The following is a 24,138-nucleotide window of genomic DNA, read 5'->3' as shown; positions in this document are numbered from 1 at the left end:
CATAAGAATAATATAGGAATGCAAGGCTAATGCCACCTGTCCTAACAATCTCTACCCTAGAAATCCCACATGTTGAGGTAATTCAAAATCTTGTTAAGGACAAAATTACAATAGAGTTTCCTCAAAAAGTATTGTCGGACCTCGTTATTATTGCATGAAGGATGGCAAAAAACCATCCACCACTTATCCCAATAATTATTCCTTATCCATTGTATGGATACATTAGTTTGTGGGCCAATGAAAAATGCACATAAGTTATATTTCAATATTTGTTTTGTTTTGTTTGGTCATGAGATAATTTGTCTACATAAAATTGTTTTTTTTTTCCCATCTTGTTTGACCAAGTGTTGGTTTGGCCATTCACATATACTATGTGAGAGACCATCAATTCTAGTGAATTGGCAAGGGTGGACCTATGAGGGTTTGTTTCTATGGGATCTCTCAACCTTCCATTTATTGCCTCAAGTTGTTTCTTGTTGTTGTTTGTTTGACCTAATGTATTTTCTTGCATTCTTAGAGGATGTCAAAGCATTTTTGGAGGGCTTTGTTGTTGTTGTTGTTCTTCTTCTTCTTCAACAAGGTTTGACTAATTGGTGAATGATGGTTTTGATCAACTTGTGCATTCACAACTCCTAGATATTAAATAAAATCAACTTAAAAATAAACCAAATCTATCTATTTAATCAAAATTTTACACTAAAAAGCTAAAAATACTTACCTCTTTGACCTCGATGATGTCATGGTGGCATTTAGGTGGACAAAAAGTAATGAAGGGGGCATTTGACAATGTGAACATGCTCTAAGAGAGTTGTAGATCGTGAGTTTCTTTAATAGACTACGTTATCAAAGTGTTTTTTGCTTTTAAGGTCGCCCATCTTTTTACACTTACCCCCTTATAATTTGATAAAAAAATGTAGTATATTGTTCCCACACTCCAAATTTAAAATTTGTGTCAATTGTGGCCAAATGAGCTATTAAGTATAACACATCCAAATTTTATCAAGAGGATTACAATTGTTCAATTATAGATATTGCAAAGTACTACACTAGGTCAACATCTCATCTTATAAGCGTGTGAAGGTTATTATTAGTAGATGACATGAATTGATACAAATAAGTCTTTGTAAATTGAGTTGCATGAAGAGTGACTCAATTTTCAAAGAAAGAGATGTAACTATTTATTGCCATTGTGCTTTATTGAACAACATATAAAAGTTTATATGTAAAATTTCTCAAACTTGTAATACAATAAATAAAAAATTGTGTATTATACATAAAATATTCGACAAGTGATCAATTAGTGTTGAATGTTATACATAACCATTCTATTGATCTATTGAGTTGTGTATCATAATCTCATAGTTGATCTATTATGTTGTGTAAAGTCACAATCCTCTAATTTTATATGATCCACTGGGTTGTGTTCAACCAAATCTTCTAATTTCAGTTGAACTACTATATAAATCGCTAAACTCATATTAGCATTAATCGAGGTGATAAAAGGGATGCAAGAAAACTAGTGTAGCATTGTAAAATGTTGTTGCTCATAATTTTCATGCTTGGTTTAACACCCATTTTGGCATATACAATTAATCATAAGAGAATGTATCTATTAACCAACTTTTGATTATTAAACTTGGTCATATCTTGTTGTGCCTAACCATTTAAACAACTAAATTTAGGGTAAGACACTAGTGCCCAACGGTAGTGTCTTGCCAATTTGGCTTTAAATTTGAAAGTTTGAATTTTGACTTTGAGCCCTTGACAATCATGACATTGTTGTCAGCCTAAACTCAATAGGTTATTTGGAAAGGTGAACTAGCTGCATATGAATGTGACTCCCATCTCTATTAAAAATCCCAACTAGCTAGAAGAACATTATCATGATCATTCATCATATCAAGCTATTAAGAGCCATTGTCAAGCATACTATGATGTGAAATCTGGTTTCAACTAAGCTATTATTTTTTATCTATTATTGTTATCATGTTATGTCCTAACATTTGCAGGACTTCATAATCATCTTGTTTGGATCCAAGCAAGGGCTTCACATCTAAGGTATCATTGTCGTTTCAAAATTTGTGTTATTTGTTTTGCCTTTGCTCCCCTGAGAGAACACAATTGCTATCTTCATCATAATTATTATTGTGGAGGTGGGAACACCAAGACATGGTTTGACTAAGGCATGCCCCTATAAAACACAAAATTTTCCCCTCTTTCATGTGTGTAGGTACAAATTTGAACAATTTAGACTATGACAATGACACATACAAATAGAGAAAACTATAACGATCATATCTAGACTTCAAACAACACAAAACGTTATGACATGCGCAACCAACATTTCTGTCCTCCTACTTTTTCTCTAGTTTTTGAGGATAACTACTGAGGTCCCTGCTCAAACTTTTCCCAACCTTGGCTCTCATCTACACAACTTCAAGACACTAGCACTCAACATTGGAGTCCTACCCAGTCAACCCTAATAAGTACACAATTAACCCTAATGTCATCTTTTATTTAAATAGGATATAAAAGTAAAGAATGAGAAGCTTGTTAACCCTATTAGACTCACAACCCTTTTAGCGCACCACAATCCTAAATTAGCTTTATAGATTTACACAATTAACCCTAATGCCATCTTTTATTTCAATAGGATATAAAAGTAAAGAATGAGAAGCTTGTTAACCCCATTAGACTCACAACCCTTTTAGCGCACCACAATCCTAAATTAGCTTTATAGATTTACAAAATTATCTACATACAATACCGAAAAGAAACCCTACCAAAAAACCTTCAAACCACATTAAAGCTTGGTTACAAACTAGAAAGAAACCCTCAAACCATATTATAACTCGGTTTCAAACCATAAAAACCCTCAAATCACATTAAATATTAGTTACAAACCCCCCAAAAACCCTAAAACCACAAAAAAATGCAAAACATTAATAACAAACATTTTCTCTACAAATTGTAAACTAGCGTCGAGAAATGGTTCATAGCCCTTTTAAGGTCAGAAAAGACCTTACCCACTTTGTAAGTTTAAAAGCCCATCAATTTTGTTGTGTCAACAAACACATTTGTAGATCCTTCATTGGAAGCCATCAAAAAGATAATTTGTAGAGAACTTGGGAAGAGGAGTTGCACCCTACAAAACCAACATAGTGTGAGAACAATGAAAAAAAAAATAATACAATAAAAAAATGAAATACATATAAGTTTTACTTGGTCGACAAACCCCCTTCCATGGTAGCAAATTTTGTGTCTCTCATGTTGGTGGACATGACATCGTTGTACCAATACCTTGGAGGGACAAAGGATGGATTGATAATAGTGTATCAAAAACTATGAGATAGACAAATTATGAGTTGAAATGTTGACAAGTGTTAGGAGTAAATAGATTAGGATTAAGCTTATAAATTTGTAGTCATAAGTAATTTTTTAATAATTTATAGATTTAATTTATGTAATAATAAGATATTTTGTATTATGCTTTACGATATTTACAAAATAAAAGTAGTATATGTTTAATTATTGTTCATAATAAGCTATATAATTTATTAACATTATGTTCAAGTATTGATGTTAAGTGCACTCAAAGATCAAATGTAGTAATTGACTACGATAGATAAAAAGTTAGAAAAGTGATATTTTAAACATTTTTAAAACTACACATAATAAACGAATCAAATTTGATGATGCTATTTTGAAACTTTACATTTAACAATCAATTAGGGGAAAGGACCCAGTAGTTGAGCATGTTCCAATTGTTGTGAGGGTTGTTGATACCTTTTGTTCCAAAAATTGAACAAATAAAACCTATTGTTTGAAACAAAAAATATCAATTTTTGTTAGGAAATGTACCAACAGTTGTTAGGAAATGTACCAATAGTTGTTAAGAAATGTACTAATATTGTAAAAAGTAACCAATCAGGTGATGCCACATCGGCTGCACAACTATTGGGGTCTCTTTTGCACGCCTATTGGTCTCACTTTTTTTTGGGGCTGTTTTGGACACCTTGGCAAAAAGCATGCTGATGTGGCATCATATTTGATGATGTGGCCCTGAAACCTTAGTTATAAGCAGGGGACTTGCCAAGTAAGCTGCTGTAAAAAAATCGGAGTGATTCGAAATTTTCAAGTAGGATTTTGAGAAGCGTGAAGTTAGGGTGCACCACTACTGGGTCCTTTCCCCTAACTGATAAAATGTTCTAAATTTTTAGAACGATTTAAAATTGAAAGCGCAAATTAAATACACCACTATGACCCTCTTCCCTACACCACTCGTAAATCTAACGACCTTCACTAAAGCACCAGTAATGGGCAACGGTCTTTTTGTTAACCTCATTTGCTGTGTCGTGACTTCTGTATTTGGGAGTAAATTTGAAATTTTGAACTGAATTTTTGGGGCCTTTTGGGAGGGAAACTGACTGATTTTGTATTATCTGTACTTCATGTCTTTTGTTTCATGTTTGACAGTTTGTTAATATTTTCTTTAATGAACTCCAGTATAACCATTTAGGCATTTCTTTGCTAAAACGCTTAATCCCATTACCTGTAGCAGCTTTGCTTGAATAATGCTCCAGTTTTCGTATGGTATTTTAGGAAGAGATACTGCTCTGGAAAACCCTAGCATGGGTTTATTGATTGATGGTTTAATTTTTTTTTCTGCAATCCCTTTAAATTATGGCCAATATTGCATTTTACTCCAGAATCCTAGTGGGCTCTCTCCTCCTAAGCAAATGTGGATCCGGTTTGTTTTGGCAATTGGGACCTTCTGGCTCCCTAACCACAGTCAAGATCACAGATGAGCACAATGCCAGATTATTTTTTGCCACCAAACATTCATCATCCTTGCCTGTTCAAGTTCCCGTGGGAGTATCCGACTTTCCTTCTAGGATAGTCTAGCTTGGTTGCGTTTGCCTTGTACATCTATATGCTGTACATAATTGGGTTCTGTATTGGTATTTCAGTGGTCAAAGATGTTGCAGTGGATTCTTTTGCCCTGATCGTTGCTACAGGTATGATAGTACTGGTTTTGATGCATGGTCTCCAATTTTGATTTTCATCAAGTTGCTTCATTGGGGTTACCTTAAATGGCTATTTATACTTGTACTTAGATCTTATGGTTTGGAAATGAACATTTTTGGTTCCCCGTCACTTGTTTGTCCTTCTTTCTCTAGCTTTTGTATTTAGTTAGTGTTTACTCACTTTAGAATTCTTTTACCCCAGTACTCTTCTTTTTGTAGTTAAATGTGCAATCAAGTTCCATTGATTCCATGGATATGAATATACTTTCTTTCTTCCTTCTATTTTTCATCTGGTATGAGTTTCAGCATTGTTCAATTCATTATGCATATATACAAAACTACAAACAATTGGGGTATAAAACAACAATGTTCGTCATTTCATGTATCAGTTTATAGACACTTTTTATAGGTCCCAATGTAGTCCAATCTAATTTGCAAGAAAATTTCCATCATTAGATTATTGATTGGGTTTCTGTCTGCAATTTGTGTTGGGAAAAAATTGAAATTTCATCATTCCATGTATTAGCTTATATACAATTTTTATAGGTCCTACTTTAGACCAATGTAAGTTTCAAGTGTATTTTGATCATCAGACTGTTTATTGGGTTTATGTATGTAATTTGTATTTATTTTAGAAAGATATAGACAGAAAAAATTCTGAAAAATAGGTCATTACAGAAAATAGGTCTCATCAAATATAGTTCAAGCAATAGGACATCAAACAAAAGGAGCAGGATATTCAATCAACAAACAGTTCTTTAAAAGACATCAGAATTTCAGAGTTCATAATATTATATATGAGTGTTTGAGAATTTGATTTGTGTAAGAATTTTTGTCATCAATGTCTTAAATCACACTCTTTCATTTTTTCTTCTTGCTCTCAACATCCTAACGGTGGATTACAAGATGTAATCTGAAATATTGATAAAAAAATTCCAACATATTTAAATCCAAAAACATTCATATACAATCAACATTATGCTATAATATAAATTTGCTCTGCGCTATCAATATAGTAAATTGTAAATTTCTTCAGGGAATCTGTAAACAAAATGGTGATTATTGAATGGTTCAAGCAAGCAGCTGCAAGTTCGATCTTTTATCCTTGGCCATGATATAAATTTTTTATTTAAAAACAAATTATATCCCATAAAAATCAAGTGAAGAATTTTTTTTGAGAAGTGGAGATAATAGTTACGTCCTCTCTGCTTTGCAGTAATAATTTTTCTTTGGATATTCATAATGTTAAAGTTAGAACAAATTATTACATCGAAATTAATTGGCTTCTCAGCTTGTCATAATTTTTTATATATTATATATTTGTTCACTGACATGGAAATGGGTGACTGGTCCATAATATATTTAGACCACCATATAGGTAGAGCACTTCAATTATGAAGTTGAACATAATTTGACATCAAGGTGAGTATGGTTCATAAGTTTGAAGGTTCTTTCATGCCTTCATTATTATTGTTGCTATTTCAAGATACAACGACGAATTCACCATGCATGTAACTTATTAGCTAGTTAACTACTTGATTTCTCAGAATGAAAGGGTTTTTACTCTGTTTCATCACCTCTCGTCAAAGATTATTCAATTTTGTAGTGGATGAACAATTATCTGAGCTCCATATTGAGGCTGCAGAGTGGCGACGGTGGCAGGTGCATGAACATAAGATGGGGACACAGAAAATGAGAACTGCTGCAAAATTATTGCCAGAACTACCTTAGCTTCAATCATAGCAAAATTCTGGCCTACACAAGCTCTAGGTCCGAGTCCAAATGGCATAAATGCCAACGGATGTTTAGAAGCCTTAGCAGCACCCTCAGCAAATCGTTGAGGCTTGAACTCGTCTGCATCGTTTCCCCATAGCTCTGGGTCATGGTGGATTGCAATAATTGGAACTGAAAGTTCTATGCCAGCTGGAATATTGAAGTCTCCCAGCTTCATTTCCTTGTAAGTGTGTCGACTCGTCTGTGTCGCGGGGGCATACAATCTCAGAGCTTCATTCAGAATCATTGTCACCTACATAATCAATGAAAAGGATTCATTTCTATGGTACACGAACCAAAAAAATATTTCAAAAGGTGGGAACCATTTAGAAACCATAATGATGTCGCAAGCATCTATGAATTTCACAGTTCCAATCAAAGAGAGACCTTTCTTTCAAAGTTGGCTTTCCCAATATCCATTATTTAAGTTGAATTCCCACAATTATTTTGAAAACTTTCAAAGAAAGGTATATCTCCGAATTAGAATATTGAAAACCATAGCTACTTGCAGAGTTGGGCAATTTCATTTCAGATTAGAAATGGAAAGGTGCAGTAATCTTACAATTTTCAACCGGTTGATGGTGTCAGTGTGGGGAACATCTTTTCCACAGACTTCCAAGACTTCTTTTCTAGCTGCTTCTTGCCACTCTTGATGCATCCCGAGCAAAACCATGGTCCATGTCAAAAGTGCAGATGATGTTTCATGACCAGCGAAGAAGAAAAATTTGCACTCCTCAATGATCTCTTCAACTGTCATGCACGCATTTTGGGGGCTTCCTGGCTCTTTCTTAATTTTAGCTACCATAAGACCCAGCAGATCATTTCTATATCTTTCAGAGTCATCCATGCTCAATGTTCGCTGACGCCCTTCAATCAACACTTTCGACGACCTGTTAATTTCTCTTCCTAGTTTCCAAAGTCGCCTGTTTTTCTTTGTGGGCAACAATCTGAATCAATGTACGACCAACTGCCACTTAGATAAATGCATGCACATGTAGTTTAAAGCTTAATTGAAGAACAAAATTAAAAATACACTCACTAGGAACCGCTGGGTGAAAGAAAAACATAAGGATCCACAACAGGAGATTATAGCGGTTGGCAATGGTTTGGCTGCTACTATAAGCAAGGTGGAATTTTGATTTTTCTATTTTTCAAATGCAACAGGCTTCATAACATAGCCTTTTTTTAAGGTAGTAAATAACTCAAGTGGAAAACCCTGTGGTAAAATGCAATATTTTCTACTAATAAAATATTCAACTAATTTCAGCTGGCACAAACTTATATTGGGGGCACAGTTGTAGGAAACAGGAGAGGTCATGGCCATTGTGCATTGACTATTTTTGCTAAAGCATAAATCATAGGTTGTATCATGATATGTGATGGCCAGGCTGGGCATACATGATCCTTGGCTTAGTCATTTGTTAGTTTTTAAAATTAATACGTGTAATGTTAGTCGGCTTCATTAGGATTAGGGAGCCATTATTGCCAAATGATTCTATATATAGAAATTAGTGAGTAGTTGCTGATGATCAATTTATAAATTTTGTTTTTAAGATTTCTGAAGGTTATCCTTTGAATTGGCTTCGTCTAGTAATCTAAGGTTTCCATTCCACTTATTGTGTTGATTTGCTATACTAATGTTTAAGCATTTATTCTGCAATTCTGCTATTGCTATCTGTAGATCTTTTATGATCATTGATGCTATTTAGCTCTTGCTCTAATTAATTTCGTTACAAGAGATGAGAGTAACAATTCTCCTCTTATGCTAGTTAATTGTAGTGGAGTAATTGATTTATTCGGTTAGCCAAGCTTAGATAGGTACTGTTGCAAATTACATACAAGTTCTTCTGGCATTGAGCCTGTGAGCAGAGAATTTTTCAAAATGGGCATAAGATTGACTTATTTCTAGAAGGTCCCATGGATACCATTTAACATGATGCAAGGTTATTTGATCTCTACAGTAAATGATGTTATGTTAGAGCCCGCAGGTCAAAGGAGAAACAGCTAGCAAGAAACAAATTTTCTTTACTTTAACACCAACTCAATTGACACCCTAATAATTGAAGATTAAAAGACCAAAGGATAATGCTTTAACTGTGACTACATATACAGTAAATGGCATAAATGTGCAAAAAAAGTTATTCTACATTGAAGGAGCACTGTATACAGAGGACGACCAGGAATTAGAACATGAAGCTTAGAAAGAGGAGACATCCATCGAGCAACCATCTCTTGTCATGCTTTATTGATTAAGCAACTCTCAAGGTAAGAGAATTTGTGTTGATTGATTCAAGTAACATCGATGATTGAATGGGCAACAAATTGGCATCTGGTCTTAAGTGCTTCATTTATGTATCTCCTAAGTTTTAAGTTTTGATAGTAGACAATGACACAGTTGTTCAAGGAAGTGTCATAAAATCAAGGTAAATATAGTTCAGAAAGCACCATGTTCGCCATTATGACAGGGAGGAGTAAATGTGGTTTAGAAGTACAATGGTCACCGCTCTTGGGGCTACATAGAGATGAGTTCAAAGGGCCTTTCATCAAGTTTCGGTCAGAAGGTTGAAAAGTAGAGCTAAGTAGATTGCAAGCAAGATCACCATAAATGATTAGTTCCCATCAGATGACAATTTTTTTGAAAAAGGGGTCATCAAGATTTGTGGCCTAATTGTCTTCATGGGAAGGAAAACAACAACAAACAGAGATTATGATCAAGTTATCTAGCTCAATCTAACGAGACCACCACCAAACATTTTGTAAACAAATAATGAGATTGATTATATGGTTCAAGAAATCAAGACAGAAAATTGATCTCGGAATCTACATTACCAACAATAGTGACAATGATAATGAGATTCTTCACCAATCGAAGCAAATATTTCCATGACTTTGAAACCAAACAAGAAGGATCCATATTAACTGGATTTATGCAACAAAACAAAGATGACATGATTATAACCTCAAAAACCTTAATAACCGTCTTGAATTAACGTTTGACAGAGACCACGAACCCTCTAACAAAACTTAGGACAACACCAACAATCACTTAGACCAAAACCAGGAATAGAAACTGTACAATATCCAAAGTACTTGCCAATGAAAAGGAAACTGAAAGGGAGATTAAGGTGCTAGCTTACCCGAAACCAGGAATATAAATTGTACGAATAGATTCAATAATCAGATTAAGTTGTTCCACCTGCATGTCAAATATATGCTTTCCTTCAACATAGCTGCTTCCAAAGGCTGTTCGGGAAATAATATCTGCTGTTAAATCGCGAAACTCTTTTGACACTTCTATCTCTCTCTGTGAATCATGACCGATTCTTTCCTTCCACCGTTTTATCATATCGGAAGCGCTGTCCGCTACTGTGGGAACCATCCCCTGCAACCACCACCACCACCACGTCTTTAATTTTTTACTCTAAAGAAAAGCATTCGTGGTTATATTGTAAATTTAAGGCTGAATCACCTTTAACTGTTCTATGTAGAAAGCTGGGTTGATTATTCTTCTGTGCTTTGCCCATTCCTCGCCGTCCAAAGAACCGAGCCCACCTCCGAGCAGCTGCCTCGTTATACGGTTTTGAGGCGGCTTTTCATAGTGTCCGAACTTGGTGGAAAGAATTTCTTTAAGGAGCTCCACGTCTGGTATATTCACCTTCGCTTTCGTACCAAACCAGTATACGAAGAACCGCCCTGTGTTCAAAATTGACCAACTTCAACACAGGGCTTAAATTTTTTAGCTTTGCATACTTTTTAAAATAGAAAATCTTAAGCAGCCATTTTATCAAATGCTGACTACATTTTAACATTAGAAAAATGATCAGTAGTTGATCGAACAGACAGTCTTAATTTATAAAATTACAAATATGCCTGATTGTTAAGTATGACTAACTTCAACTAATTATTCCATGAACTGAAAATGAAGAAGAGACAGTCACACCATATTTGTTAATACTGGCGTAATAATGGGGCAGAACTCGGGGTACTATTCGATGAGAAAATTCCATTGGCTTCGATTTGGCTTCATCTATCATCTTCATCATCTCTGGTAGATTGCCACTCAGTAGTTTGTATGAAGGGCCCCTTATACCCTGAGCTTCAAAACACCTTGTATGTTGTCGAGGCCTCCACCATATGGCTCTCGCTATTTTCACCATCACATGTGCCAAGCTTAACACTACACCCCATATCAAAAGGCCTCTCCATCCACCCATTTCCATTGCCATAATTCAGAATGCACCTTCTGCCTCCTTGTTCCGAATGTAACTTCTGTTTCCTTGTTCTGTGTGGATGGACTGAGGAAATTTGTTGTGAGCTTTCTTTCCACATCAACAAATGTGCAGATATCCATCTATATATTGGAGGGAGAGGAGCGATCCTCACGCTACCATGGTTATAGTGAGTGGAGTGGAGTGGAGTGGAGTGTTCCCCACTCTAACTCAGCACTGTAATGACGTCCAATGCGATGTACAAGTTTTGACCTCAACATCGCACGTATTCAACTTGGAATTACATACCATAGGTAATTGGATAAGATTTTTGGACTATTCATATTTCAATATGCTGGAGAGATTGTGACACATTTATTTTTAGTTCCTCCCGACACAGGGCACCATAGCAACGTTTGGGTTCAATTTTTAAAAAAAGTCGACTTAAAAGTTTTCTAGTTTATAATCAATTTTCTTATTTAATAATTAGATATTTGATATTAATATTTTAAAAGATTCCAAGAAACATTTTCCAATTTTTTAATATTGCATCCTCAATATAATATTTTTTTTTTACATATTATCTATTTTGTTTGACAATGAAATTTGATTATTTGATTGTTGTGGAATTAATTTAATAATATTTTTTTAACATTTTATCTATTTTATTTGACAACAAAATCTGATTATTTTATTGTTGTGGAATTATTTTATTTAGTTGCAAGGTATGATGGTGTTTTAGTGCTGAAATTGCTATTAAAGTTTTTGTTGTTACTATAGTTGATATTTTCAGATCCACTTTTGGTTTATTGTGAGTAAAATGAAACAACAGTAATACGGAAATAAGGTTTCAGTTGCATTATTTTAGAAAAAATGTTTTTTTTTTTTTTTTTTGATAAAAGTGGATGAACCATTGAAATTATATTAAATTTTTGTATTTTTTACATGGTGTCTGGTTCAATGAGCACTGAAGGGAAAGAACCAGTAAGAAAACCCTTCAGTATAGCTCAAAAGAATAGAAGCCAATCTACCCATTACAATAGCCCATAGGCAATCCGCAAAAAAACCCTAGGTTACATCACCAATGGCATTAGATATAAAGGAAGCTTGAGAGAAGCTTATAGGAACCAGTGAAGAAGATAACATCCCAAACAAGAAGCCACCTTATCCTGGACAAAATCAGTGCCAACACCCCCAAAAACCAATCTGTCTATGCCCCACATGTATCCAAGGCCCTGCAGAGAACAAAACACAAAGCCAAAAGGGAACCAAGTAAAAGCAATCCTGTCAGCATAAGAATGGTTAGCAAACAAATGCCCATCCATATAAGGAGCAGAGAAGGATGAAGAAAACCCTCAGGAATCACAATGAGGCCGATCCACAAAATAGTCCATAGTAAAAGCCATAATAGCAGCAACAGGATAAGGAGCCATCTACACCACCATATTAATTGTACTTTCCAGTTCCTCAGAAGAAGCCAACAACCACCAATTTTGCCAAGAACTCTCCAAATAAAGCAGAGCATTATGTATTTAGAAATAAAAAACACAAAACAAGACATCTTTCTATTTTTATCCCTTTGATCTAGGTAATGATAAATTTGTTTAGAAATGCGAGAGCACGAGGTATTTTTGAACTAAATACAGAATTAGATAAAATAGGTATTGGATTGGAGACCTTGGTAGATATGTCAATATGAAAAGGGTGGGATTTTTTTGTCATTTTGTGGATATATATATATATTTTTTTGCTAGGATTGTTATTGAAACAAGGATTTGTGTTTTAACCCTTTCATCTGGATAGTCCAAATTTTGATTGAAATGCAAGCGCAGGAGGTATTTCTGAAGTGGTTTCTAAATTTTAGGGCTTGATAGATACCTTGATGTTCATAAATGAGTTTTTAAACATACGGGTTTTAGTTTCGTGTTCTAGATTGATACTGGTACTAAATACCCAGCTGATAATTAAGAAAACAATGAGCTTACTTTACTCCATTAGGGTGAAGATTGAATTGCATGAAGATGCAGATATATCAAGTCCCTTCATTATTTGTATGGCTTTGGGGGTGTTCTAACTACTTTTAGGGAGCCAGAGAGTAGACATTGTATGGTTGGTGTTGATTGTATGAAAAATTGGAAAAATTGCCAATAGAAGGGAGTCAAATTTTAGGCAAAATGGAAAGATTTCATGGTCTAGATACAGATTACATCATGTTTAAGAGCATGTGTGTAAGATTAATGACAGGAGCAAGCGCAGTAGATATTGAAAAGTAATATATAGTTTTTAATTTCTGTGGTTGTCTACACTCTACACAATTAAAGATGGATAATGTTCAATATTTGCAGATGATTGGACTCAAATTATTTTATCTCTGTTCCATTGCTTTTATGAGTTGTAAGTCTATTTCATGGATTTTTATAAAAAATCTACGAGCTCTGCTCCGTATTTGTCTAATCTGGTAAAGTTGAGTTGATTAGGGCAGAGCGGTTAGATACTACTAGTAGGTAAAATTTCAATTTTTTAAAATCTGACTTTAGCAAATAATTGTAGATTGATAATTGTTTTAGGGAGATCAACGTCATTGCGGATTTTTTAGCAAATAAGGCTGTTGTGGAGGATGTCGATTTCCTGGAGGTCTCTCCCTCAGAGATTCCTGCATCTTGCATGAAGATGCTTTCTTTATAGGTGGTCCTCCTATTGATTGGGGATATTATGCTATTCGCTGGCTTTATCATTGTGTGATCATCCTCATATTAGTAGGTTTCTTTCATGATGTGATAATTATGACATGGTGATCCCGTTCTCAATTATATCGATTGTTGGTGGGCACTTATGGCTATCATTCGATCTTTGTCTTGCTTTTCACTCTAACAGCATGTTCTGTTTTCTATGGAGAATTCTTGCCAAATTCGGCGGATGGTGGCTTTTTCTGAGGAATTGGAAAGAGTAGTTAATATGGTATTGTAGAGGATTTCTTATTTTGATACTATTCCTTTGGTTACTACTTTGGATTATTCTTTGGTTTGGTCTCATCCTCCTCCCTGAGGGTCTTCAATATCTTTCCCTGCTTCTTATTTGGATCTGTCTATGTTTGCTCACCATATTTGTGATGGCAAGATCTCTTATTCTTGGTTCTCTCATGGCTCTGAGTTTTGTTTTCTTCAGATCTTTGGATTCTTTTGGTGTTTAGACAGGCTGGATTTTGGGGTGATGGCTCTAATTTTTGGTGGACATTCTTGACTCCATCTTTAGATGCTCCCTGTTAGACTGATTCTTACAGCTTCCTTTATATCTAATGCGGATGGCAATGCATTGCAATGTATCTGGGGGGTTTTGGTATGCCTATGGGCTTTTTGTAATGGGTAGATAGGCTTATGTTTTTTTGAGCAAAACTGAAGGGTTTTCTTACTGGTTCTTTCCCTTCAGTGCTCTTTGAACTAGACACATGTAAAAATATATATAATCAATATAATTTTAGTGTTCTCATCCACTTTTATAAAAAAAAAATAAAAAATTGTAGATTGATAACATAATGAAACCAATTTCTTATGTCTTTGATGATTTTTTCATAGAATTGAAAAATCTACCGAGTATTGCTGGCCTTATTCATTCTGCTTCATATATTATTCCGATTGTGAATTAATTTTCGTTGGCTTCGAAGTAAAGAGGTTTGAGAGTCTACCTGGTCTGCTGGAGGTTTATGCATTCTACATTAATAGAGCATGAGCTATGCATTCCTGTCATTTCATGTAATTTGCTTACTGGGTATATGTGATGACTATTTTTCTTTTGGTTTTAGAGTGATCAATACTCACTATGGTATGCATGATGCCTTTTCCTATCGTCAAGTACAAGAAGAAAAGTTTAAACACCTTTTATTGAAATGCTGTAGTGTATTAGTGTATGATGATGCCCTTTTGAAAGTTTTTTTTTTAAAGCTTGCCTTGGGAAAAACTATATTACTTCTTCAATCTGTATTATGGCAGCTATGCATTTGCAAGCTAGTTGATCCTTTTAGCTATTGTCTTACCATGTGTATCCTTTTCAATATGAGTAGAAAATCTAAGGAGTTTTATGGAGTGAAGGATAATCCTGTGCAGCCGATTTCTTCTCAGGACTAACATTTCTCACTTTCCATTACCGAGATATAAATAGAATGATTGCTACGAGCTTAAAAGTTGGTGTGGAAAATATTACTCCTCAGTTGCATTTGCAAAAATGCGAAACAAAATGGTAGTGAAAAATGCCAAAAAAAAAGAAGGTACATGCATTGAGTTCTCAGTTAGGAAGGGTAGGATTTGCTTCATTAATTTTACCTAGGCCGATTTGCTTTCATAAGGTAAAGTAACTCGCAAAATATGATAATTGATAAGGGTGTTAGGCTTGCTTCGACTGTCTCCAAACAAAAGCTTCTTTCGAGAAAGCCTTGACTTTAAGTTTGTATCAGTACTTCAACACAATATTTATCAATTAACATCAATCTGAATAGCAGAGCCTCAGCTACCTCATGACAAGATACAGTAGATAGATACTACAGAGAACTTCAAATCTCATATATAAGCTATACAGAAAATTAGTCAGAATTTGAAATCATTCAAGAGAATTTGTGCGCGGTCTTCTTTATTGAATTTTGTTTATAAGTTTTTGTGAGGCTGTGGTGATTGGGAGTGGCACTTATTATTACAACATCTGAAAAAAAATCCATTTTCAATGGGTGTCCATACCCTGTTCCGAAGCTCCAAATTGAGCACAGGTATGTGGGATGCTGGTTTGCGTTCTAAAAGCCTTGTCTATATTCATATTTAGATTTACAAATAGACCTGTTTTCAGATTTTCTATTTATTATTAAATTATATTAAAAAAAATGTCTCCAAACACCCGTCTCTTATCATGAAAAATAGCCGTACCAGTGTCCCGAATCTGCAAATACCCCTGTCTCGACGCAACCTTGCGTCTCTCAAACAGCTATTCTTTCAGTTTAAATGCCTTGTCTATGCTTCCATTTTTTATACATTTCTACAATATATGTGGATACAGAAAGAGGGAGAGTGGGGGATCGGGGGATCATGAGATAACATTTGGTTGAGGCATTTATTCAATCATTTCACATGCCTTGTCTCTGCCTCCACATTTTGCATACATGTCTACCATATAGCAGATAGAGAGGGGGAGAGGGATGCATCAGACCACATTTATGTGAGGCATTTTGTCAAACAGTTCATGTACATCGTCTATGCTTCCATATTTTACACACGTCTACCCTATATGTGTGAAACCCTCTGTCTTTATACACGCATATATTTATATGCGTATATGAATATATGCGTATATGCATGCATGAATGCATATTCACACACCTGTATTGTATATATGTATGCATATATGTGTACATATCTACCATATAGGTGTGACTGTACAGATAGAGCAAGAGGAGTGGTGGTGTATGGAAATGGATCTAAGAAACCTACATAAAGCTGGAAAAAATGAATGCCTTATCCAGCTGAGGAAATTCCTTAACACTAGTGGCAAATAGTTATCTGTATCGCATTCAAAATTGAAACAAAATAAAAATTATTGAGATAAAACTAAATCTATATTCAGCTGACAAAATGAATGCCTTATGAAAAACAAGACCAGAATTGAAACAAGAATTATACATTCATTCAATTAAAGCTCTTGGGAAAAAAATTCCCAAAATTGAAATAAAACAAATATTAATGAGAAAAAAATAAATAAAAATGTCTCGGACACAAGTATTATACTTAAAATCATATAGAGCGGCCTTATTCGAAAATACTCTGGAAAGCAACATCAACATGAGATGAATAAAAATTTCAACATTGCTGGTAAAAGCAATTGATTGTTAACAAGCATTGCCATCCTGAAACAACACATAACAAATAAAAATAAAAATGAGTAATAGAAAAGGGTGTTATCTAAACTATGCCTCACAATGAAGATTTAGTATCTGCGGATGCAATATTTGTCACAATGATTTCTTGAAATCTCTACAAACCAAATATAATTGCATTAACTTCTTGAGCCAAGACATCTGATTTGGCTTTCAGCCACCCATTTCTTGCTTGAAAGGAAAAAAAAAGCATAGTTACATAGGCTATGGGCCATTAGAGGGCGATGTGTTGGTGGTTACACATGCCAACGATCCAAGTGTAAAGTCCAAGCTCCAAACCAACTAATTACATAGGCTATGAGAGTCCCTGTACAATCTAAATTTAAAACTGAACGTTACGTTGCTTTCTTTGCGTCAAACGTCTCACAAGTTTAAAAAACAAAAAAACAGGGCAAAAAGTCTCACCAGTGAAAAAACAAAACCAGCTTTTATTTTGTTTTAAAGCGTGTCATTTGGCTTTTTTTCTGGGTATATATTCATGTCCTCTGTTTTACATTATCATTATTTATTTTCACATCTGGGAAGAATTGTTTGGACAATCAGCAGCGGCAGGAATTTAACATATTAACAGAGGTGTTTAGAATCAGCATTATATGTTAAATTGGTTCTCTGGAGGGCTAAAATCAATATTTGTAAATTGAATTTGAAGCGTCCACAGTAGATGGCAACAGGAAAGTGGTCTTCTGGCCTGTGCGCCTGCTACAAAGACCCTTCCAACTGTATACCCATCTCTTTATTATTCTCCTTCATCTTCCCATCTCTCTTACATGATGATCATATTGGATTATAATAATAATGGAAATGTTGTGTGACTGCACTTGCAGGTTGCCTCACATGCTGCTGCCCCTGCGTCACTTTTGGGCAAATAGCAGAGATAGTGGATGAGGGTTCTGAAGGTAAGATTCGCATAAATAAATTCTAAGCAAGCAATTTATATTTATTGGATGGAAAGGCTGAATGGTTGAACTTGCCGCAGAATGCATATTGAGCGGAGGGATTTATGGTGCTCTGTGCTTTTATACGGGGTGTTGTGCGTGGTGCTTTTCATGGTTGTACCGAAACAAGATGCGGGAAATGTATAACTTGTCGGAGAGCCCCTGTAACGATTGTCTGGTTCATTGTTGTTGCGAATCATGCGCGCTGTGCCGGGAATACAGAGAACTTAAACACAGAGGATATGATCCTGCTCTCGGTAATATGCATTTCTCTTGCTGCCTCTTTACTTTTACAATCCTTCAATTGGTTTTGGCGTTGATTTGGGTTTTTCTTTGGTTTTGGCCTTGTTGCAGGTTGGACAGGTAATCTGGATAAGCAACTGGACGAGATGAGTACCTCCACGACAGCTCCTGGGCATCCAAACATGGCAAAATAATTCCCGGCTCATGACATTTCTGTTTCATCAGGGATTTGGGAATTCCGATGGCTGTTCTGAATATTTATCTCTGGATTGGCTATTGTAGTGGTTGTTAATACTATTGATGAGTTGTGAAATTTTAGTTCTACTTTTTTTAATTCAAAATGAATGACAATATCTGGATAATGATGTTTCTTTAATTTTTTTTTTAATAGATTATTATTGAGATATATATTTTGATTTATAATAATTTTTTGGGTTATTATTCACCTGTCTTTTAACAAAACTTATTTGTTTTTATAATTGTTAATTTATAATTGAATTTTTCCTACCCACTTTCAATCAATTTTTTTTAAATTCGCAATGATACATGTTTGAAATGGTATTAAAGGTATTCTACTAATTGTAACATGTTTTTTTTAATAAAATATTAATAACTTTTGATTTTTTTTTAATAATTATGTATCACATTTTTTAAATAGAACAATAATTTATGAAGGGTCAATAAAATCTAGTATAATATCAATGGTTTCTTTATGTTTATTTTATTTTTGGATAAATCATTAATAATACATTTATTTTGGATTTATGTATATAAGATGAGGTAAATGCATATGATATTAAATGAATAAATTATAAGAGATAAATTGGTTTATTTCAATGTGAGAATCTTTGATTTTAGTTATTATGTATCACATTATTAAAGACAATTGTAATTTGAAAAGTATGAACACGAATCTAATAAAGTATAATTAGTTTCTTTATTTTCATTTTTAATGTTAGGTATATAATAAACAATTAAATTTACATTAGCTTTATACATGTAAGAGTAGGTAAAGGTATTTGAAAGGGGGAAGAATGAATAATTGGAGAGTTTATATCTCATATCACCTATTGATGAGGATTGAGCACTATTGAAAGTTGTGTGAGTTAGACATATCGTTAATTTTACAACATTAACTTCTATGAATCACGAATGCTTATTGTCCTTGTAGGGCATTAGGATTCAAATAATAACACATTTCATCTTCCTACTAGTGAGATTAGCATCTCACTTGAAGACATGACATATTACAGGGCTCCCTATAAGAAATATATAAATAGAAACACATCATACCACATTATAACAAGACCATTATTTATATTGGTGTATTCATGTAGGTAACGGGAGAGGTGGTGTTCTATGCATGCATTACCCTTATAGAGGCAATATTATGGATGTAAGTGGTTTCTTGTCATTATTGATATGTTGGTCTTTCTAGATGACAAGTGATCTAACATTTTTTATGGATTTTCTTAGTTTTTTGTGATAGGTTCAAGCAACAATGATTATTTGGTCTCAATTGGTGTATGTTGGCCCATCTTTAGGATGATTTACGAATTAATGTAGTCTAGGTAAGGGGTCCAATGAAAAACTACAAATAAGGGTCGTTTAAATGGCCAGGTCATTCTTTGGTCCTACTAATAGAAATGATTGTGAGGATGTCCATGGTGACTACTATAGTAACTTGGGAAGTCAAGTTCAAGTGGTAGGGTTTCCTAGGTAAAAAGGGTGACCCAAAGCCTACCCAAGTAGACCAAAATAAGCTCAATAGAAAAAATTAATGGTAAAAAAAAGTAAGAAAATAAAAAAACCTAAAATCTAGCTATTTCAAGAAAAATTAACTTTAGCTATTGTTTTCAACCAAATAATCTAGAGTTAAAACTAGGCTTGGATGGTTATTTTCTTGTTTTCATACCTAGAGATTCACAAAAGGCTAAGAAGAACCTATAGTCTCAATTTCCTTATCATAATTTCATCTTATTTTTTGCAATGATTCATTCACATAATTTCATCATTGTTTTCTTGATTTCTCTCATTTTCTTCTATTTTCTCTCATCTTTTCTCTTTAAATGACCTTCGAGTAATTGCACTAAGATAGTGTGCAAAAAAGTGGACACACCAAAAAAAAACTTCAAAACACTAATAATGCGCATGGGTTATTTTAAATTTTAAATAGCGCATACATGTTTAGTCTCGTTTTATCTAGCCTAAACAAAGAAAAACAATGTACGAGGTTTTTGTAATATTTAAACGTGTATGTGGTTTAGTTTTTAAAACCCCGTACATGTTTTGTTGTGAATAATATTTTTTACTGCGGCTGACTAGGTAATTTTCACTTGCGGCCACACAATATACTGTTTGAGAGGGTTTTGGAGCACAAGTTACGCGAATGGGGTTTTGAAGACCAAAGCCATCTACCATGCCAAGGCAACCAAGATGTGTAGGAAACTCTATTTTTTTCATCCTTTTTGTCTATTTGATAATTTCTATCCCGAATTTGAATGTGAATTCATTGTTTTTGATTATTTTTTTATTTTTTGTTATAAATGCATTTAGATTTTGAAATTACTGCCCCCTTGCAAGACATGTACCTCCTGAGAACTTAGGGAAAAACCCACAGCTAGACCCTCAAGATACAAACCCTCCATCTCCTCCAATAGACCATTCACAAGCTACATAGAAGGATTTGATAAATCAATTAACACAAAACACTGCCAAAATAACTAGATTGGTGAATAGATTGAAGGCATCCGAGCATGAGCATCATGCATCCCTTGCCACAACCCTAGAATTATTGGCTAGTAGTGCTAATGAAGTTTCCAAACAAGTTACAAAATGCAGAAGCTATAGGGATTGATGTCGTGCTTTTTATGCTAGTGGGTTGTCCTATAATGAAGTGAAAAAAAATAAAAAATTAAAGCACAAATATGTGCTTTTTTACTGACCCCAAAACCACTGAGACCTTACCTCTTAATTCAAAGAGGTTTCCTATACATTGGTGTGACCATTTGTCGATGAAAAATGCTTTTTAGAATAGGTGGTGGATGGTCTTTGACCAACCACCTTGTAATAATTTTGAGGTTCCATTTTATTTTTCGAGGAAACTATATTGCCAGTTTATCCTCAATGAGAAGCAGAACTATTTTGATATGAGAGAGTTCTAGGGTAGAGGTGGAGGCTCTGCCCAAGATAGACCTGGAGCCCGAAGGGTACTAAACCCCAAAGTCGCATCCCCTAGCACAAAAACCTGTGATCCATGTCACAATCCCAGTAGCCCTGAAAGAGTCAATGGAGGAACATACTCTTCAGGCGGCCACTGCATTGGCTGATGTCATCATCCAACATGGCACACATTTATCATACCCTCTTGGCCCAAATGACGATGCAGTAGTTGATCCATCTGGACATGGTCAACCCATTCAGCATCTGTATCCCAGTTATTCGGGTATATGCTCTGGGGTGGATATCGAAGCCAATGCAAATGGTTCTACGTCCTATTTGTGTACATGTTGCGGGGGTAGATGTCAGACTCGCACTGTAGAGGATGTGGCGCTAACTAATGATTTTGTGGATATAGTGTTTGGTGGTCAGACACAGACACAGGTGTGTTGATTTGAATTGATAACATTTTATTTATCAATCACTAAAACTTGTAAATGTAAATAAATTTTCATTTATAGATTGATTTAAATTGATACAAACAATATGCATTTCAGTATGCAGCAGCTGGTGTTAATACACCGTCTCGTATTCCTCCCACTATTGTTGCAGCTGTAGCTTCGACGCCTGAGGTATAAATTTTGTAAAATGTTAAAATGTTAAAATAGAATAGTACCTTGAATTCAGATAAATATTTTATAAGATATACTAACTCTCTTTAATGTATATTTATTTTGCGTTTTGTAGGTGTTGTTAGGGGATCAAATGTCCCAGATTGATAATGTCACGCTTCTGGCCATTGATTTTGGCCCAGAAAGCTATGTCGTATCATATTTTGCACACCTCTTATTTATGTATTCTTTTGAATATGCAAGTCATTTAAATTTAGATTTGTTAAATTATATTTAATATTATCTACTGATATCTCTTGTATTAATTTTATTTCTTTTAGAGTTCCCCACACGTTTCTAGGACACCTCAAGTAGGCAAAATAAATCCTTGAGGAGTGAGGATATCATAAACAATATGGCTACTAAACTGGACACACTTTCAGCTAAGAAGAAGCACGAGGAAGCTGATGCAGTTCTTGCAGAATTCTGCCCCCATTATAGACAAAGGAAAAGAGACTGCAGATATAAAATGGTTGCAAACCTTGAAGCTCCTGATTTCAAGACAATACAAGGTGATGATGAACAAGTTTTCTATGTTGCTCAGAGAAGGCCACATTTTCCAAGACGAGGTATGCCTCCCGATCCACTTTCATTTTCTAGTTATAGTGGAAATCCCTATGCATCAAATAATCAATGGCAATCTCCATATGCTCAAAATTTTGATAGTTATCCAAATTGGTATGGTCCTCAAGGCCAAGGGAAGCATTTTTCCAATCAGACTCCATAGTGGCAACATCCATAAGGAAATTGGTCTCCACCTCAGGGACCATGGCAACAATTTGAAGGAAATTGGCAACCTGCTTCCTAATGGAGGGGGGTTAGCCATGGACAAATCAGTTGTCTGGATATCAACAACCTATGCAACAACCACAACTACCTGCAATAATGCCTCCTCCTGCAGCCACTACTGTCCCACCTAAACCCACACAGTTACCCACTCAACCGATGCCGAATCCTAATAGCAAATCTCAGCAGCAAGAACAAGTTTATTCAACAGATCCTAATCAATACCCAACCTATTCTTTATCTATAAGTGATATTCACCTTAGATTTGGGACAAATTTGCCTAACCCGTCCCCACCAGTTATAGCTAAGATACCAAAAGAACAAGAAATCTCTAGTCCAACAATTCCAATTCCTCAAAATCAACAAATACCTCCATTTCCTCAGAGGTTGCAAGCAAAAGAGATTCTTCTAGAACATGAACAAAGTTTTGATATTATAGATCAGTTGAAGCACGTATGTGTTAAAATTCCATTGTTGCAAGCTATTAAGGATGTCCTTGTGTACAATAAGGTACTTAGGGAAGCATGTCTAAAGAAGCCTGGTAGAAAGAAAAAAGATTCGCAAACAGTGCATGTAATGGGTCAATTGGCTGATATCATGTTAGGAAAAGTTTCAATTCCTAAGTATGTTGATCCTGGTAGCCCTGTTGTGAATATAATCATCAAAGGCACTCAGATAAAGAATGCTTTGATAGATATTGGAGCAACCATTAATGTCATGACAAGGGATATTATGTAGCGACTTGAAATAACTAGTCTCAGACCTACACCTACAGTCCTACAGCTTGCTGACAGTTCCATAGTTTGACCTGATGGTATGATTGAAGATATAGTTGTTGCTTTAGATTCTTGGGAATACCCTGCAGACTTTATGATCCTATCTCCTAAAGCCACATTGGGAGGATATCTAGTGATTTTGGGAAGACCTTGGCTTGCTATAGCTGATGCCGGTCAGGGGATATGACTATCTCAGATGGAAATACTACCAAAAGTCTGTTAGGAACCGGGAAGGACAACTGAGGAGGGGGGGGGGGGGTGAATCAGTTGTGAACCAGTTGTCAATAAATTATAACCCAAATGCAAATTATTCCAACTTAAACTTAGTGCCGGTAAACCAAACTTAAATGCCGGTAAAATAGATTAACTGTTATAGCAGTACCGATGTAACTTAATGCATGAAACAGAAAGAGAAACAACATCCACAACACATGACACATATATTTTGACGTGGAAACCCAGTAAGGGGAAAAACCACGGTGGGAAACCTTACCCATAATCAGATGATACTACTGCAGATAGTAAGTGTATACAAATGGGGTCTACACATGCAGAAAGGCCAACCGCCTAGAGCTCACTGCTCAATCACAAAATAGGAGTCACACTGACTACAATTGGATGGTTAAATCCAATAACAATATATTTCTCA

The 24,138-nt window shown here is 35.0% G+C and overlaps 2 protein-coding genes across 2 annotated transcripts; one reads left to right on the top strand and one right to left on the bottom strand.

The window, feature by feature from the left end:
- The first annotated feature begins 4,302 nt into the window (after window positions 1–4,302).
- LOC131859794 (cell number regulator 2-like) lies at window positions 4,303–18,458 on the top strand. Its single transcript, XM_059213866.1, has 4 exons — window positions 4,303–5,018; window positions 17,744–17,815; window positions 17,896–18,111; window positions 18,209–18,458. Exons 1-4 carry the CDS (start codon window positions 4,934–4,936, stop codon window positions 18,289–18,291), a joined length of 456 nt encoding a protein of 151 aa, XP_059069849.1. The 5' UTR covers window positions 4,303–4,933; the 3' UTR covers window positions 18,292–18,458.
- On the bottom strand, window positions 6,457–11,244 carry LOC131068679 (cytochrome P450 CYP72A616-like). The gene is made up of 5 exons (XM_058003922.2): window positions 10,741–11,244; window positions 10,270–10,493; window positions 9,938–10,182; window positions 7,363–7,747; window positions 6,457–7,053 (listed from the first exon to the last, which is right to left on the bottom strand). Exons 1-5 carry the CDS (start codon window positions 11,024–11,026, stop codon window positions 6,622–6,624), a joined length of 1,572 nt encoding a protein of 523 aa, XP_057859905.2. The 5' UTR covers window positions 11,027–11,244; the 3' UTR covers window positions 6,457–6,621.
- Window positions 18,459–24,138: the final 5,680 nt, after the last annotated feature.

Source organism: Cryptomeria japonica, chromosome 11 (assembly GCF_030272615.1).
Source record: "Cryptomeria japonica chromosome 11, Sugi_1.0, whole genome shotgun sequence".
NCBI classification, from domain to species: Eukaryota; Viridiplantae; Streptophyta; class Pinopsida; order Cupressales; family Cupressaceae; genus Cryptomeria; species Cryptomeria japonica.
The sequence above is the reverse complement of the archived record's forward strand: the minus strand, read 5'-3'. Positions and strand labels throughout refer to the sequence as shown.

What these genes read in the sequence shown, in the direction of transcription:
- LOC131068679 (XM_058003922.2), bottom strand. Translation starts at nt 11,026, where the DNA reads ATGGCAATGGAAATGGGTGGATGGAGAGGCCTTTTGATATGGGGTGTA. An exon ending in TCTACATAGAACAGTTAAAG is followed by an intron (nt 10,183 to 10,269) that starts GTGATTCAGCCT and finishes TGGTGGTTGCAG; the next exon opens with GGGATGGTTCCCACAGTAGC. An exon ending in ATTTATATTCCTGGTTTCGG is followed by an intron (nt 7,748 to 9,937) that starts GTAAGCTAGCAC and finishes ACATTGATTCAG; the next exon opens with ATTGTTGCCCACAAAGAAAA.
- LOC131859794 (XM_059213866.1), top strand. Translation starts at nt 4,934, where the DNA reads ATGCTGTACATAATTGGGTTCTGTATTGGTATTTCAGTGGTCAAAGAT. An exon ending in TGCCCTGATCGTTGCTACAG is followed by an intron (nt 5,019 to 17,743) that starts GTATGATAGTAC and finishes CTGCACTTGCAG; the next exon opens with GTTGCCTCACATGCTGCTGC. An exon ending in AGTGGATGAGGGTTCTGAAG is followed by an intron (nt 17,816 to 17,895) that starts GTAAGATTCGCA and finishes AACTTGCCGCAG; the next exon opens with AATGCATATTGAGCGGAGGG.